We start from the raw sequence: 12,597 nt of genomic DNA, 5'->3' as shown, positions 1-12,597 counted from the left end.
TTCTTCTTCTTCTTCTTCATCTTCTTCTTCAGTCCAAAGTCTTTGGCTAGTCCTGCAGCAATAAGAAAGTCTGGAACCTGTCTTGTGATCTTGCTCATGCCAAGCAATGTCCGTGTCAGATCCATTCATGGTTTACTTTCATAGCTCTTCATATGTTGCCACATGCCAATGTTTTTTTAATTTATTTTTAAATGAATTTTAATTATAAAGGGCAGCGCCGATTAATTAACCTTTCTGTAAATGTGCCAATCTTCTTCCTAAAGGCTGATTTATGCTTGTAAGTAGCTCAACGCGGGCCTACGCTGTAGCCGACGGAAGGGGCCTACGCTGGGCCATATGGAGAAAATCAAACACCAACATGTTTTTTGACCAAAGACATTGATGTCGATATTGCCTCGATAGTGTAGGGTTGACTATTGGATGACTAATCACCAATAATGTGGATGCAATGAATGTGGGTGAAGGCAACAAAAAAACAGCAAGGAGTCTGGTAAGTTTAGGAAATGACATCACTTTACTGGAATGCAGCCATTAAAACAACAAAAGACATCCAGTACGTTATTATGAAATCCAAAATTGAAGACAATGTCTAGCCTCTTCTATTGATGCTGATCTAATATCAGTGTATTGCCCATTGTGTCTACGTCATTCTAGTGTATCTGTGTAAGAGAATACCAGAGCTGGTATGTTGTGTGTGTGTGTGTGTGTGCGTGTGTGTGGTAGAGTGCGTGAGAGAGTAACAGGATTAGCTTTGTGTCATGTGTACTCATGAGTTTTTGTCTGCCGGTTCAGATAAAACCTATCCGTGAACAGATGCAATTTAATCAGCAATTGTTTTAAACTACAACTCCCATAATGCTACTGCACCACGTCATCAAAAGTCCATGTTTACATCCATTGTCTTGATTAAGAGACGCCTAGCGGCAGAAAATGACATGTTGTATAAAAGTATATTTTTGTACTCTTTTATACATTTATTTACTACTTCTGTACTATATTTCTGTAAGTGAATGCCTTCAGATTAATGTTTAGACTACAGCAGCACAAGGTAGAAGGATCCCTAAGACCACTGTAATAAATAAACCACTTGATATCATGTCTCATGCACAAAGGGAAAAAATGCTATCAACCCGATAAAAAATGTGAACCAAATTTAAATTAACATTCTTCGCATGCTTCATAAATAGGGATTCTTTCTCCGAGCGGCATGGGGCATAACAGGAAGTAGTTTGGTACAATCACAATAATAATCAGAGAGCACTTGTTGTCAGTTTGTGTTATTGAATAGCAAATCTAAAAAGAGATGCGATACAACTAAATGCCTTGTCCCTTATGCCGCACTGTCACAAATCATGAAACGGGCAGCAGATCTTCTCCATCTGATAAATGAATGGATGAGAAGAGGAGAGGCCAAGCGTCCACTGCAATTACAGCAGTTATTAATCTTGGCTTTAATATAAAATGGTTTAAAACCCTTCACAGAGAACTGAGCACACTATTCTTCTATCTCTTTTTTTCCACATCGCTCAACGCGCTGACTCTAAAGAATGTACAAACGTATATATACAAGTGGCGAATGAAAATGTACCCCTCACTGAAATAGTATTTATAAAGATGTAAGTAAACTGAATGTTTCTGCACTATAGTACAGTATTGTGATGTCTATGAGTCTTATCTAACACCCAGTGATGACGTGTCCAAATGTTTTATTGCCTGTGGTAGGAATGATTCCTTGTAGCGGTCAGTGCGACACCGGAGCTGTCGGAGCCCCCCCCCCACCATGCTAAGAGTTAAAGATAGTCGTGCCGTTAAGTGTAGTTCTAATATTTTAACGAAAGATTGGAGTGCAAAGATTTTGGGAGGTCAAGTTTTTAGCCGGGTTGCTACGCCCTCCCTGTCTGTCTCTCCTAATGAGGTCCCTGCACACAGCCATTACTTTACTAGCAATGTAACATATTTTATATTTCAGAAGGGCTACAGTAACGTCGTGAACAAAACTGCTGCAACTACCTGCTGGATTCATACCAAATGCTGACATTCATAAACTGAATTCCAGTCTCTCTCCTTCGGTTCATCTCAGTCGGTTTGATTCCCGATGACATCTGACGGATAACCGCGGCTTTATTAACAGTTTAAAACAGACTAATCTCATTATTTTATACAGTAGGCTACATCTGCTTATCAGTTTCTCCTGAGTGGATCCAGCTGGGTCCTTCTTCTCCACACATACACAGTTGGGTGTGTGAGTGTGTGTGTGTGTGTGTGTGTGTGTGTGTTTCAAAGCAATAAGTTTGCCTTATAGGGTTGTGTGTGAGTGATGACAAGCATTTGTGTGCGTGTGATCTGATACCACGACATGCTCGCTGTTGGAGTTTACATCTCACAGATGGCAACTCTTCTCCTAAAAAGGCCAAGGCATTCGAAGGATTCTGCTCAGTTACTACGGTAACAGGTGCACAAAGACTAGCGCATGATGACCTCAAAGGGGCAATATATTAGGTTATTCAAACCCCAAAGCAGGAAATGACCAGAATCTGTTCCAAACCTGCCCTGTGCAGTGCAGCGCGCTGGCTGTTTAGCTCCTGACTCATCCGTGTTATGACAGAGCGACCTTATTGGTTATGACATGTTTATAATTGAAAAAGGAGAGGGCGAGTTTAATGCCCTGATTAATAGGACTGTTGTTGTAATCCCTAAGCAATCGTAATGTATTATCTTTTATTAATACAAATGCATTTTTGTTTTACTGTCAGAGCGAGAGCCCACTGTGTTTTATTTGATCCTTCGAAGGTCAAAAGGTCAAAAGACAGAGACGTCCAGTTAGTTCAGTCTGGCTGATTTTTTTTGGTTTTTTGTTTTCACTGTATGTTGGGTGAAAACCTTTGATTTTCAGAAAATGCCCAAAACAAATTGCTTATTTAAAAAACATTTTATGAAGTTATTTTTCCAGTTTAGATCCAATCCAATTTGCAAATCACCTCTCCACCTCCTGACAGCAGCGATTGATTTAAAAGCATTTAAATGAATGAATGAATGAATGAATGAATGAATGAATCATTGTGGAGCAGGTAGAGGTACCAACTACACATCAATATATGGTTAATAAATCCCATCAAAATAAAAATAAAATCGATTTAATTTCAGAATAATCTCTCCCGTGTTCTGCTCTTCATCCCCCCTCTTTTTATCCCGTACCACCTTCTCAGAGCCTCTCCTTCCATGTTTATCACGTCAGGCCAGGCGATATGAGGATATGCATATTTTCAAACCATATTACATTTTTTATTGTATAGATTTCCTCATCGTTTCCATTGTGAAACCAGCTGCCAAACTGCGTTATGGAAATATTTACCCCATTTGGACGATGCTTATGCTCTGATTATTTTGATGTTATGTTCATTTTGCACCACATTTCTTAACGAAATGAGAAAATACTTTTCATTTGTCAAGTACTTAATTCACACAAATACCATGTGGTTATTTCAAATAGGCTATTCACTTATTGAAACACCTGTAAAAATGCTATATATACAGTATGTGTATATCAAAAACAATGTACGTATATGCAGTATGTACTGTTTATGTATGAAATGATAATGATAGAAGATTTTGGCCTTATTGAACGGCCCTTAATATTAACTACTAATCATATTTCAGCGCCAAGCGATGCGCTTGTAAAAATCTGGGAAGTAGATACTGTCTCCAAAAATGTGTTGATCCGTAAACATTTTAAAAGGGCAATCCGTATCGGTGTTGCCGTCTTCACATGTCGCTCTGCCCCCCCCCCCCGGGTGAAGCTGCTACGAGTCAGGTCACCTTAACCAGCGCTGGGAAGACATCGGGTTCCCTGTCAGCCACGCTCGCTGCTGACCTGGCTGCACTCGCCAGATTTAGAGGCAGGGGGGAGATAGAGAGATTTCTAGTTCTCTCATATGTACTGTACCTCATTTGTGACTATCATTTGATTTCATTCTACGCTCAGCAAGTGCAGCAGCCATTACCGGTGCAGGTTACACAATTTACAAAAATAGAATAGGATAGAATAGAAAGCCTTTATTGTTATTATACACAAGTGCAGTCCCTGAGCAGCGAGATTGAAGCAACGCCTTTACAGTGTCAACACAAAATAGAAAAATAGAAAATATCAAATGTAAGTGGTGCAGAAAAAAAAAAAAGTAATGCACATTCCTGAGAGCAACTATGTACATATATATAAAACAGTAAGAAAGATAAAGGGTTTGTATACATATTATGCAAAAATATAGTTTGGTGTATCAAGAGCCCTGAGTATTAAATATTGCACTGTTATGAAATTGCACAGAATTCCAGTGTCCTAACATAAGAGAATTATTTTTTTAAAAATCATGTTTGAATCCTAACGCAATCAAAATTAAAACATTTGTAGAGGAAGAAGGTGAAAGGGTAAATGTGGACCTGTCTTTGACTCGCAGTATAATCCTCATCCTCCAACGCTCTGGGGATCCCCCAGGGTCATATTCTGGGTTTGTCCAATTTCTCCCACCATTCTAGTCTTGCTTGAATAATGTAAAGATAGAAACAAATTTGAGACTCGTTGCAAACTTAGATTAGTAACATCACCCGAGTCAGCCTCCCCCCCCCCGACCCCGTGGGGGGTCATCAACGCTTTTATTTCCTCCAGCCTTATTTACAGCAGCTAGCTTTCATTCCTCTTGCCCCAGCAATCAAAATACTTTAACTGCAACTAGTGCCGAACGCTGCCGACAGCCTGCCCACCCGTTCCGAGAGAGGACGTCTCGTTATTCCAATCCTTTCTGCCCTTCACCGCCCTGTCAGTTTCAGAATTGATCTTGCTACTGTTTTTAAAGGCGTGCATGTTCAGGCTCTCGCTAGTCTGGGAATTGATTTCCCCTCTTGGCCTGATCGAGGCCTGGGAACATCTGGTAGCTCTTTTTGCTGCCCCCCCCCCCCCCCCCCCCCCCCCCCCAGTGACCTAGCCTTTTAAATCCTTAAGTGCTATTTTATCTAATGACTTTCTCCTGATTCGTATTCATACTCTCTGTTGATGTGTGATGTTGCTTTGAGATTTACTGCACGTAAGAAGTAAATATTGAAGAATTGGAAAATGGGGGTGCATAGTGGGGGACACAACAATTATTCTTCTAATATTTATGTTAATGGTAAACATAGAGCTGAGTGAAATGCCAGTGATTTTCCACATGGCCACACACAGCTACAACCAGGGCAGTTAGGTGGAGTACTGCGTTGTAACTAGCAGGAAGAGGAGGTCTAATTGTTAGTTATTGATCCAGTCGCAGCCTGCAGCTATGGCCTAATCCTGTATTCATTTTTATTACTCTACTCTACTCTACAGCTGAGCTCTCCTGCCTTCTCTATTCATCTCCGGTTTGCTCATGTCTTCCTTTTCCCCTTGTTGTCCTTTGTATGTGTTTTTGGATTCCCCGCTCTGTTATTTCCCTTTCTCTCATTCATGTCATTCTCATTCCATTTTCATCTTGTTGATCTTATTTGGGTCACTCTCATCTACAATTTCTTGTCATCTAATTCATTAGCTTTTCACCTTATCCACCACAGTAACGTCTGCTTCATTTTTAGTCGTATTTTTTGTCATTTGCTTCATTAATGTCACTCATATCGGTCTCTCTGTTGTGCTCTCCTGTCACTACATTCATGTTATTCTCATCGTTGTCTCCTTTATTCAACTCTCACTTTTTCCCGTTCTCTCTCTCATTTCATTCTCATCCTCCCAGTTATCCTCTTCTCTTTGCCACACCCCTCTGCTTGCATATTCTCTCCATTCTTCTAACCTTCCACCCTCACTCTAGTTCGATATTCCTTCTCCATCTCCTTTTATCCCTTCCCATCTCACCTGTCGCCTGCTTCCTGTGTGTGTAGAATTTGTTTTGCGTGTGTGTTCCTACATGACTGCTAGCTCCACAACAAAATGACATTCAGGGAAAGTAAAGATTCAGCCCACTCCACTTCTATTCCTGTCCTCTCCCCCCCCCTCCTGTAAACACACAGAGCAGCGTCGTAACCCGACAGCTGCAGGGAAAGTCAAGGCACGCCGCTCTCAGTAATTGGGGTCAAAAGCCTTGCCCAAGGACACAGTGGCAAGAAGGGAGGCTATAATCAGCCGCCACCCTGCTGTCACTAAGATCTGCTCGCAGTAATCCCCCCAACAGACTTAGAGATGTGTTAAAGTGTCTCATGGCAGCGTAGAGAAGTCTGTTAGTGTTGCACTTCAGTTCAGACACACACATGTTACGCTGCTACATAAAGCTTTGGTAATGCACACTAACTATGGTTTACAATCAATGTGTTAACCTCTTTGAGTGACTTTTGAAAATTCTTTATTGGGAATAACCCCTTGCAATCTTGTTTTCAAAGGGTTTTGTTTTCCTAACATTCAAAAGGACTGTTGAATAAATTAAATTATATTGTATTTATTGTGTCAAAGAGTTATCTCAGGACACTCTACAGATTAGGTCTAGACCCCGCGCCATCATTTACAAAGACCCAACGATTGAGCCCCAAGAGAAAGCTTTTGGTGCTACAGTGTCGAGGAAAAGCTTCCTTTAAACCGGCAGAACCCTCGGACAGACCCAGGCTTTTGGTGAGCAGTAGCGATGGCCAAATGAAGCTTCATGAACCAGTGTCTGTGCTTTCTGAGCCCACTAGATGGCGCTCTCTGTTCAACAAAGGGTTAATGAGAATACACTGGATTATAATTGCTTAAGCCTTTCTCTTGAAACCATCTAGTGGGCTTCTAAATAAATAGAAGTAGAAGAATTCCAGATTGGATGTTCTTGCGTTACTGAAGGTTTTATTTAAATAAAATATAGATATGCTAATAATAAGTCATTACTGGAACCATGCATAATTATTACTGTCATGCCTCATCATGATGGTGTGGTATATCTTTAATCAGCTAGTTATTATAAAAGCAGTGATACAGCAGTAGTATTGAGGTGATGTGTCACACATCATTAACGGATGATGATACTAATAATATTTTTGAATGGGGCTGTTGGTATATTAGTTTCAGATTTAACTGGTTTGGTTTTTCAGGAAAAAAAGATAATGCTCGGAATGCATGATGTTATATTTCATTTCATTTCTGATTTACTTACACACATACATATCTGTACCAACGCTGTCTACTGCTGGGCTCCTAAGGTACCATGTATCTGAGAGTAGAGAACCAAAGTCACGCCCCTTCCGGTGAGGCAAATCTTTTTTTTTTTATCCCATTTGATTTGAGCCATGGATTACAAATATGATGTTCGTCAATTTAAAAGATAATTCTTCAACCGAAGAAAGTCTCAGTCAGCCGTAGGTTTGTCATAGTACCACTCAGAGAACTCTCTCGTCTCACACAATGTACGTCACCTGGCTTGATATTCTACTTGCTCGCTAGCTAGCTAGCTTAAAATATGTAACGTTATCTTACCTATGGAAGAGGGTTAGGGCCACTGGTGAAAAATGTATGCAAGTTCTGACTTTATTCTCAGAATTCTGACTTTAATCTCAAAAGTCTGACTTTATACTTTAAGTGTTTTCAGCCGATAAGCAGAAGAACGAGTTAGATCTGCTGCTTTTTTAAGTGACGTTCCATCCCCGGTACGATACCCAGAAACATCGTAGCTTCAGCGAGATGTCATCCGTGCCACGTTGAAGTGTGTTGTCTTTCTAATTATGTATTTTCACAGTCTTGTACTTCAACTGTTTAACAATACACTGAGACTTTCTTCGGTTGAAAGATGATCTCTTAAATTGGCAAACATATTTGTAATCCATGGCTCTTTTCAAACAGGATCAAATAATAATTTGCCTCTCCCTGTCCATCACCGTTCAGATTTTTTTGAAACATAGGTCCCATGGACCAGAAGTAGAAGGGTGTGATTTGGGTTCTGTGTACGTAGGTTTCAACAAACCAGCGGTGAAATGTAACTAAGCACATTTACTCAAGTACTATACTTAAATATAAATGTTGTGGTACTTGTACTTTACTTTTCTTTTCATGCTACTTTTTACTCCACAGTCATCTGACAGCTTTACTTCCCAGCTACTTTTCACATGAGTCTACACACAAAACACATGTAGTTTATAAAAGCTGATATATTATAAATGAAACTAGCCAAAAATATTACTACAAGTCCAGCTGAGATGAGGAGACCATTAAACACACAACTGGGTGGATCCTTTACTCTTTCCACAATGGGAGGATCTGCATTGAGTACTCTTAATACTTAAAATACATTTCCCTGATGCTACTTACATACTTTTACTTAATATTTCTTATGCAGGACTTTTAATTGTAGAGTATTACAATGTGGTTATAGCACTTTTACTTTAGTAAAGGATCTGAGTACTTCTTCCACCACTGCAAAAAAACCAAAGTCTACCTTCTTAGCTTTAGAGTCTCTATAGCGCACCATGTAATAAACCACGTCTCTTTCTATATATGGCTTTATTTCATTTTGTTTCCCATCATCCTGTGCTGGCAATGATACTGTGTCCCCGGGTACCGTTTTTTGGAGGTCTATTCTTAATGTCAGTTTTGAGCTGGTGCATTATAAAAACATATTTGAGCAGAAGTTATTTGAAATCCCCCCAAAAAAGAAAAAACAAACTAATTGACATCCAATTGAATCGGAAATGTAATCGGATCGATCCGGAATTTTTTTTCCTATCCCCAGCATTTTAAAATGTTTTAATTTTTTTAAATTATAAATACAACAACAACTTCAAACAACCCCCCGTCTTGGCCCGCAACATTGCATTGCCGGTTTTACACATATCCCAAGTGTTTTACAGATTGCAGTATGGGGGTAGGTGCACTGTATCCAGGCCAAAGTTAGATCTCAGAGCAGCCAGACCTTCCTCTACAGCGCTGCGGAGGAGGGCCTGGCTAGTCCGCACAGCATTCTGGGATGGGAGAAAAACGTGCTCTGGTTTATTTCTTTAAACCAATCACAATCTTCTTGGGTGGTGCTAAGCACCGGAAGGAGTCACGGTGCCGCTGCAAAAGCTTCCTTAGTCGTGCAACAGAAAACTCAGGTTGGACAGATAGTCCAGCTAGCAGTCTGGATTTACCCTGCGGAGATCTGAGGACCAGGTAACCATAGTCCTCAGATTGGACAGATAGTCTAGCTAGCTGTCTGGATTTACCCTGCGGAGATCTGAGGACCAGGTAACCATAGTCCTCAGATTGGACAGATAGTCTAGCTAGCTGTCTGGATTTACACTGCAGAGATCTGAGGACCAGGTAACCATAGTCCTCAGATTGGACAGATAGTCTAGCTAGCTGTCTGGATTTACCCTGCAGAGATCTGAGGACCAGGTAACCATAGTCCTCAGATTGGACAGATAGTCTAGCTAGCAGTCTGGATTTTCCCTGCAGAGATCTGAGGACCAGGTAACCATAGTCCTCATTGAGGTTACAACCCCCCCAATAATCTATTTTGGGCTTTTTCCAAAAGTTTGTCTCATTGAGTTTTTTTCTACAAATCTTTTGATGTTTTTGTGGCTTTTTTATCAAAACATGCAGACATGTCCTGGGACCTCCCTAGATAGTTGGAGATCTCAACCCCCCCCCCCCCCCCCCCCCCCCATGTTAGGGAACATGGGAGAGGATACAGATGCGGACACCCACAATAAGGTGAATAGGAAGAGTTTTATTTGTAACCACAAGAAGAGTCAAACAGGTAGGAGGTGCGGTGAAGTCCAGGTTATAGAGGAGCCAGATGATAGTGTGCTGGGGAGTTGTCAAAGCAGACAGACAAGCTGGTGGACAGGAGCAAACAGGCAGGAGATTTTTAAGTGATGGCAGGCAGCGAATACAAGTGAACTGTGGTAGCTGGAGAACAGGTCGTAAGCAAAAAACAACAACACTTAAACGGCAAAACAACTAAGTGGCCGGAGCAATATACCGAGTGAGGTGAACTGGCAATGAGTGAGAGCTGAACCAGGGTTTTTAACAGCCAGGGTGATGGGTGAGGAGTTTCAGGTGTGATGCAGGCGGTGATGAGGCACAGGTGCGATGCACTGCAGGTTGTGACGATCCAGGAGAAGACACACCGACACAACACACAGAGAGGACTGAGAGCCACAGCAGGGAGGGGAAAAGCAAGGAAGAATGGAGAAGCAAACCCTAACACCCCAATGTTGCACCCAAACTTACGCCCTTGGTCCTCATTAATCAACCGGAGTTTAGAATGCCAAGGAAAGCGGAAGGTGGTGGACATCCAGCCCAAAGGGAGGGACATCCGTCGGAACCTCCAGCGGCACCGGATCAATCCCCTAAATGAATTGTCGCTGATATAGACTGATCGCATTCCAACACTAATACTATTACTACGTAAACGCCTCCTCAGTTCCTGACATTCCTGCTGCCTTCTGAAGGCAGAGGGACACGTGTTGCTCGGTCTGCAGCCTCTGCACCACAGCACAGTGTCATTCATCAGCATAGGTCACACACAAATGCCACCACGCTGCTTTTGCACTTTTGCAGAATCTCGCAGCAGAATCTGTGTTGCTGCTTGAATTCGTCAAAAGCTCCTAAACCATTAGCTTTAAATGATCAGCTATTAGGAAGTTTCCCTGACTGCACATTCACTGGTGGATGAAGCAGGAGTTAGTGAAGTGTTGGCACTATATTAAAGGATTCTTAACACACCTTCTCAATGGTAAAATATGCTTGTGGATGAAGATTCTTGTTAAAGAACTCACAGGGATGTTGAAATGGGAATGACTCAGACAGAACTGACATTAATTTGACATCTTTTCAGTGGAGATGATCCCTGGTTGTGGAATTTGCCTTGGTGACAAACAATAAATAGCTGTTAAACATCAGAAAAAAGAAGCTGAATAGTTTAGTGTATAGAGTGTGCATTAATGTTTAGGGATAGAGAATGATAATGATAGGGATAGAGAATTTACATGACTTTGAATAAAAAGTCCAGCGAGCAAATGTAATGGAAGAAAACTGACAAAAGAGCAACCTAGAATAGATGCCACATGCCAACCTGTGAAAATGTCAGCACAGACACACACACACACACACACACACACCCTTCTGACAGTCATGCATGTGATCTTTGTTCACCCCATGACTTTTGCCTGAAGCTACATGTGAATGAGCCACAAAATATACAAATGTCAAGTACAGGAAACATTGTCATACACTGTCACTTTTCACACACACACACACACACACACACACACACACACACACACACACACACACACACACACACACACACACACACACCCCTCCCACACACACACACACACACACACACATACACACACACTTTGTTAGGTGGAAGTTGCAACAGGTGAAGTAATTAGACTGAAGCCTGAATTAAAGCATACGTTGATTACTTTCATCCTTTTGAACCCTCCAAACCCTACATATATACTGTATATATATATATATATATATATAGTTATATTTATAGGGTCATATGGTACAACCCTATAAACCACAAGCTCTCTGACAGGAGGAGGGAGTGGGAGCGGTGCTGGGAGTTTTTCAGGATATTTTAATCAGGTAGTGGAAACCAGACCTGAGGCTGAATACTGTATGAGAGACTGGCTGCAGCCCACATAGACTGAATTCATCAGGACCAGCACATAATGATCTCAACCCTCAACATGTTGCAAAGGCCAGGGATCTCATTTATAAAACTGTGCATAGGATCCTTAATAAAATTGTACGTACGCCCAAAAGCCAAAAATGGCATACGCCAAAAAAAAACTATGTGTAAGCAATGTTGCCTTTATAAATCCCAGATGACCTACAAGCGTGCGTATGTAAATAAGCATGTTATCCCGCCCTGTACAGGCCCATTTTTAACCATATATAGTCAATGCAAAGCACCTTGTGAATGCTGATCACTATGTAAATGACCCTGGCAGTGATGCTGAATCATACCGAACCTCTCAGACGTTTGGGAATTTCTGCAAATCGAACTATAATTTCGGCGTGTTCTCACACAGTGTAGGGAAACCTGACTACAAAGACATTACAGTACTCAGGGACATCTTGGATGTATACCAGACCTACAGGTATATGATAATATTTAACCTGAACTACATTACATCCAAACAAGTCTTACAGTGATAAAGTTGAAGGTTATGATATTTATATAAAACACTGAGCTGTAAACAGCCGGTTGCCCCCAGAGATGCGAGGACATGTACTTGGACCGGGATGGCATGGTTCCGGTATGTTTCCCTCTCTACTGGACCCAAGTCAGTGGATCCAAGAGCACAGTTTTAGGGAATTTAAATGGTCATATTAGCCAGTCATCGTCCCTGAAGTCTCTTTCTCTCCTGATTCGTCCGTTTGGGGTTAGTCCTCCTGCAAAGCCAGCTGTGCCATCATGGAAGTTACGTGTTAACACCTTGCCAAAACCACAGCATCAACTATATCCCCCGACCAGAAATACAGTTTGTAGACGAAAGTGCAAAAGGAAAACCTGCTTTTCTTCATGCAGGATTGTCACCAACAGGATTAAAGTTGGGGTTGATAACGAGGACATTAAGTGGAACGATTGGGCGTGAGCTTAACGGCTGTATTTCCAGACT

General features: G+C 41.4%; 1 protein-coding gene across 2 annotated transcripts in view; it reads left to right on the top strand.

Annotated features, from left to right (window-relative positions):
* Positions 1-12,597, top strand: part of oprl1 (opiate receptor-like 1) — a gene marked incomplete at its 3' end in the record, with an annotated part of 99,255 nt that overhangs the window by 76,036 nt on the left and 10,622 nt on the right. Inside the window, 1 exon segment of one of the 2 annotated variants that reach the window (XM_032520139.1) lies at positions 10,024-10,026. Within the exon segment in view, the coding sequence (XP_032376030.1) occupies positions 10,024-10,026 (3 nt within the window). 2 annotated transcript variants of the gene reach the window in all.

The sequence above is a fragment of the Etheostoma spectabile genome, chromosome 7 (genome assembly GCF_008692095.1).
Source record: "Etheostoma spectabile isolate EspeVRDwgs_2016 chromosome 7, UIUC_Espe_1.0, whole genome shotgun sequence".
Taxonomy (NCBI): Eukaryota; Metazoa; Chordata; class Actinopteri; order Perciformes; family Percidae; genus Etheostoma; species Etheostoma spectabile.
The sequence above is the reverse complement of the archived record's forward strand: the minus strand, read 5'-3'. Positions and strand labels throughout refer to the sequence as shown.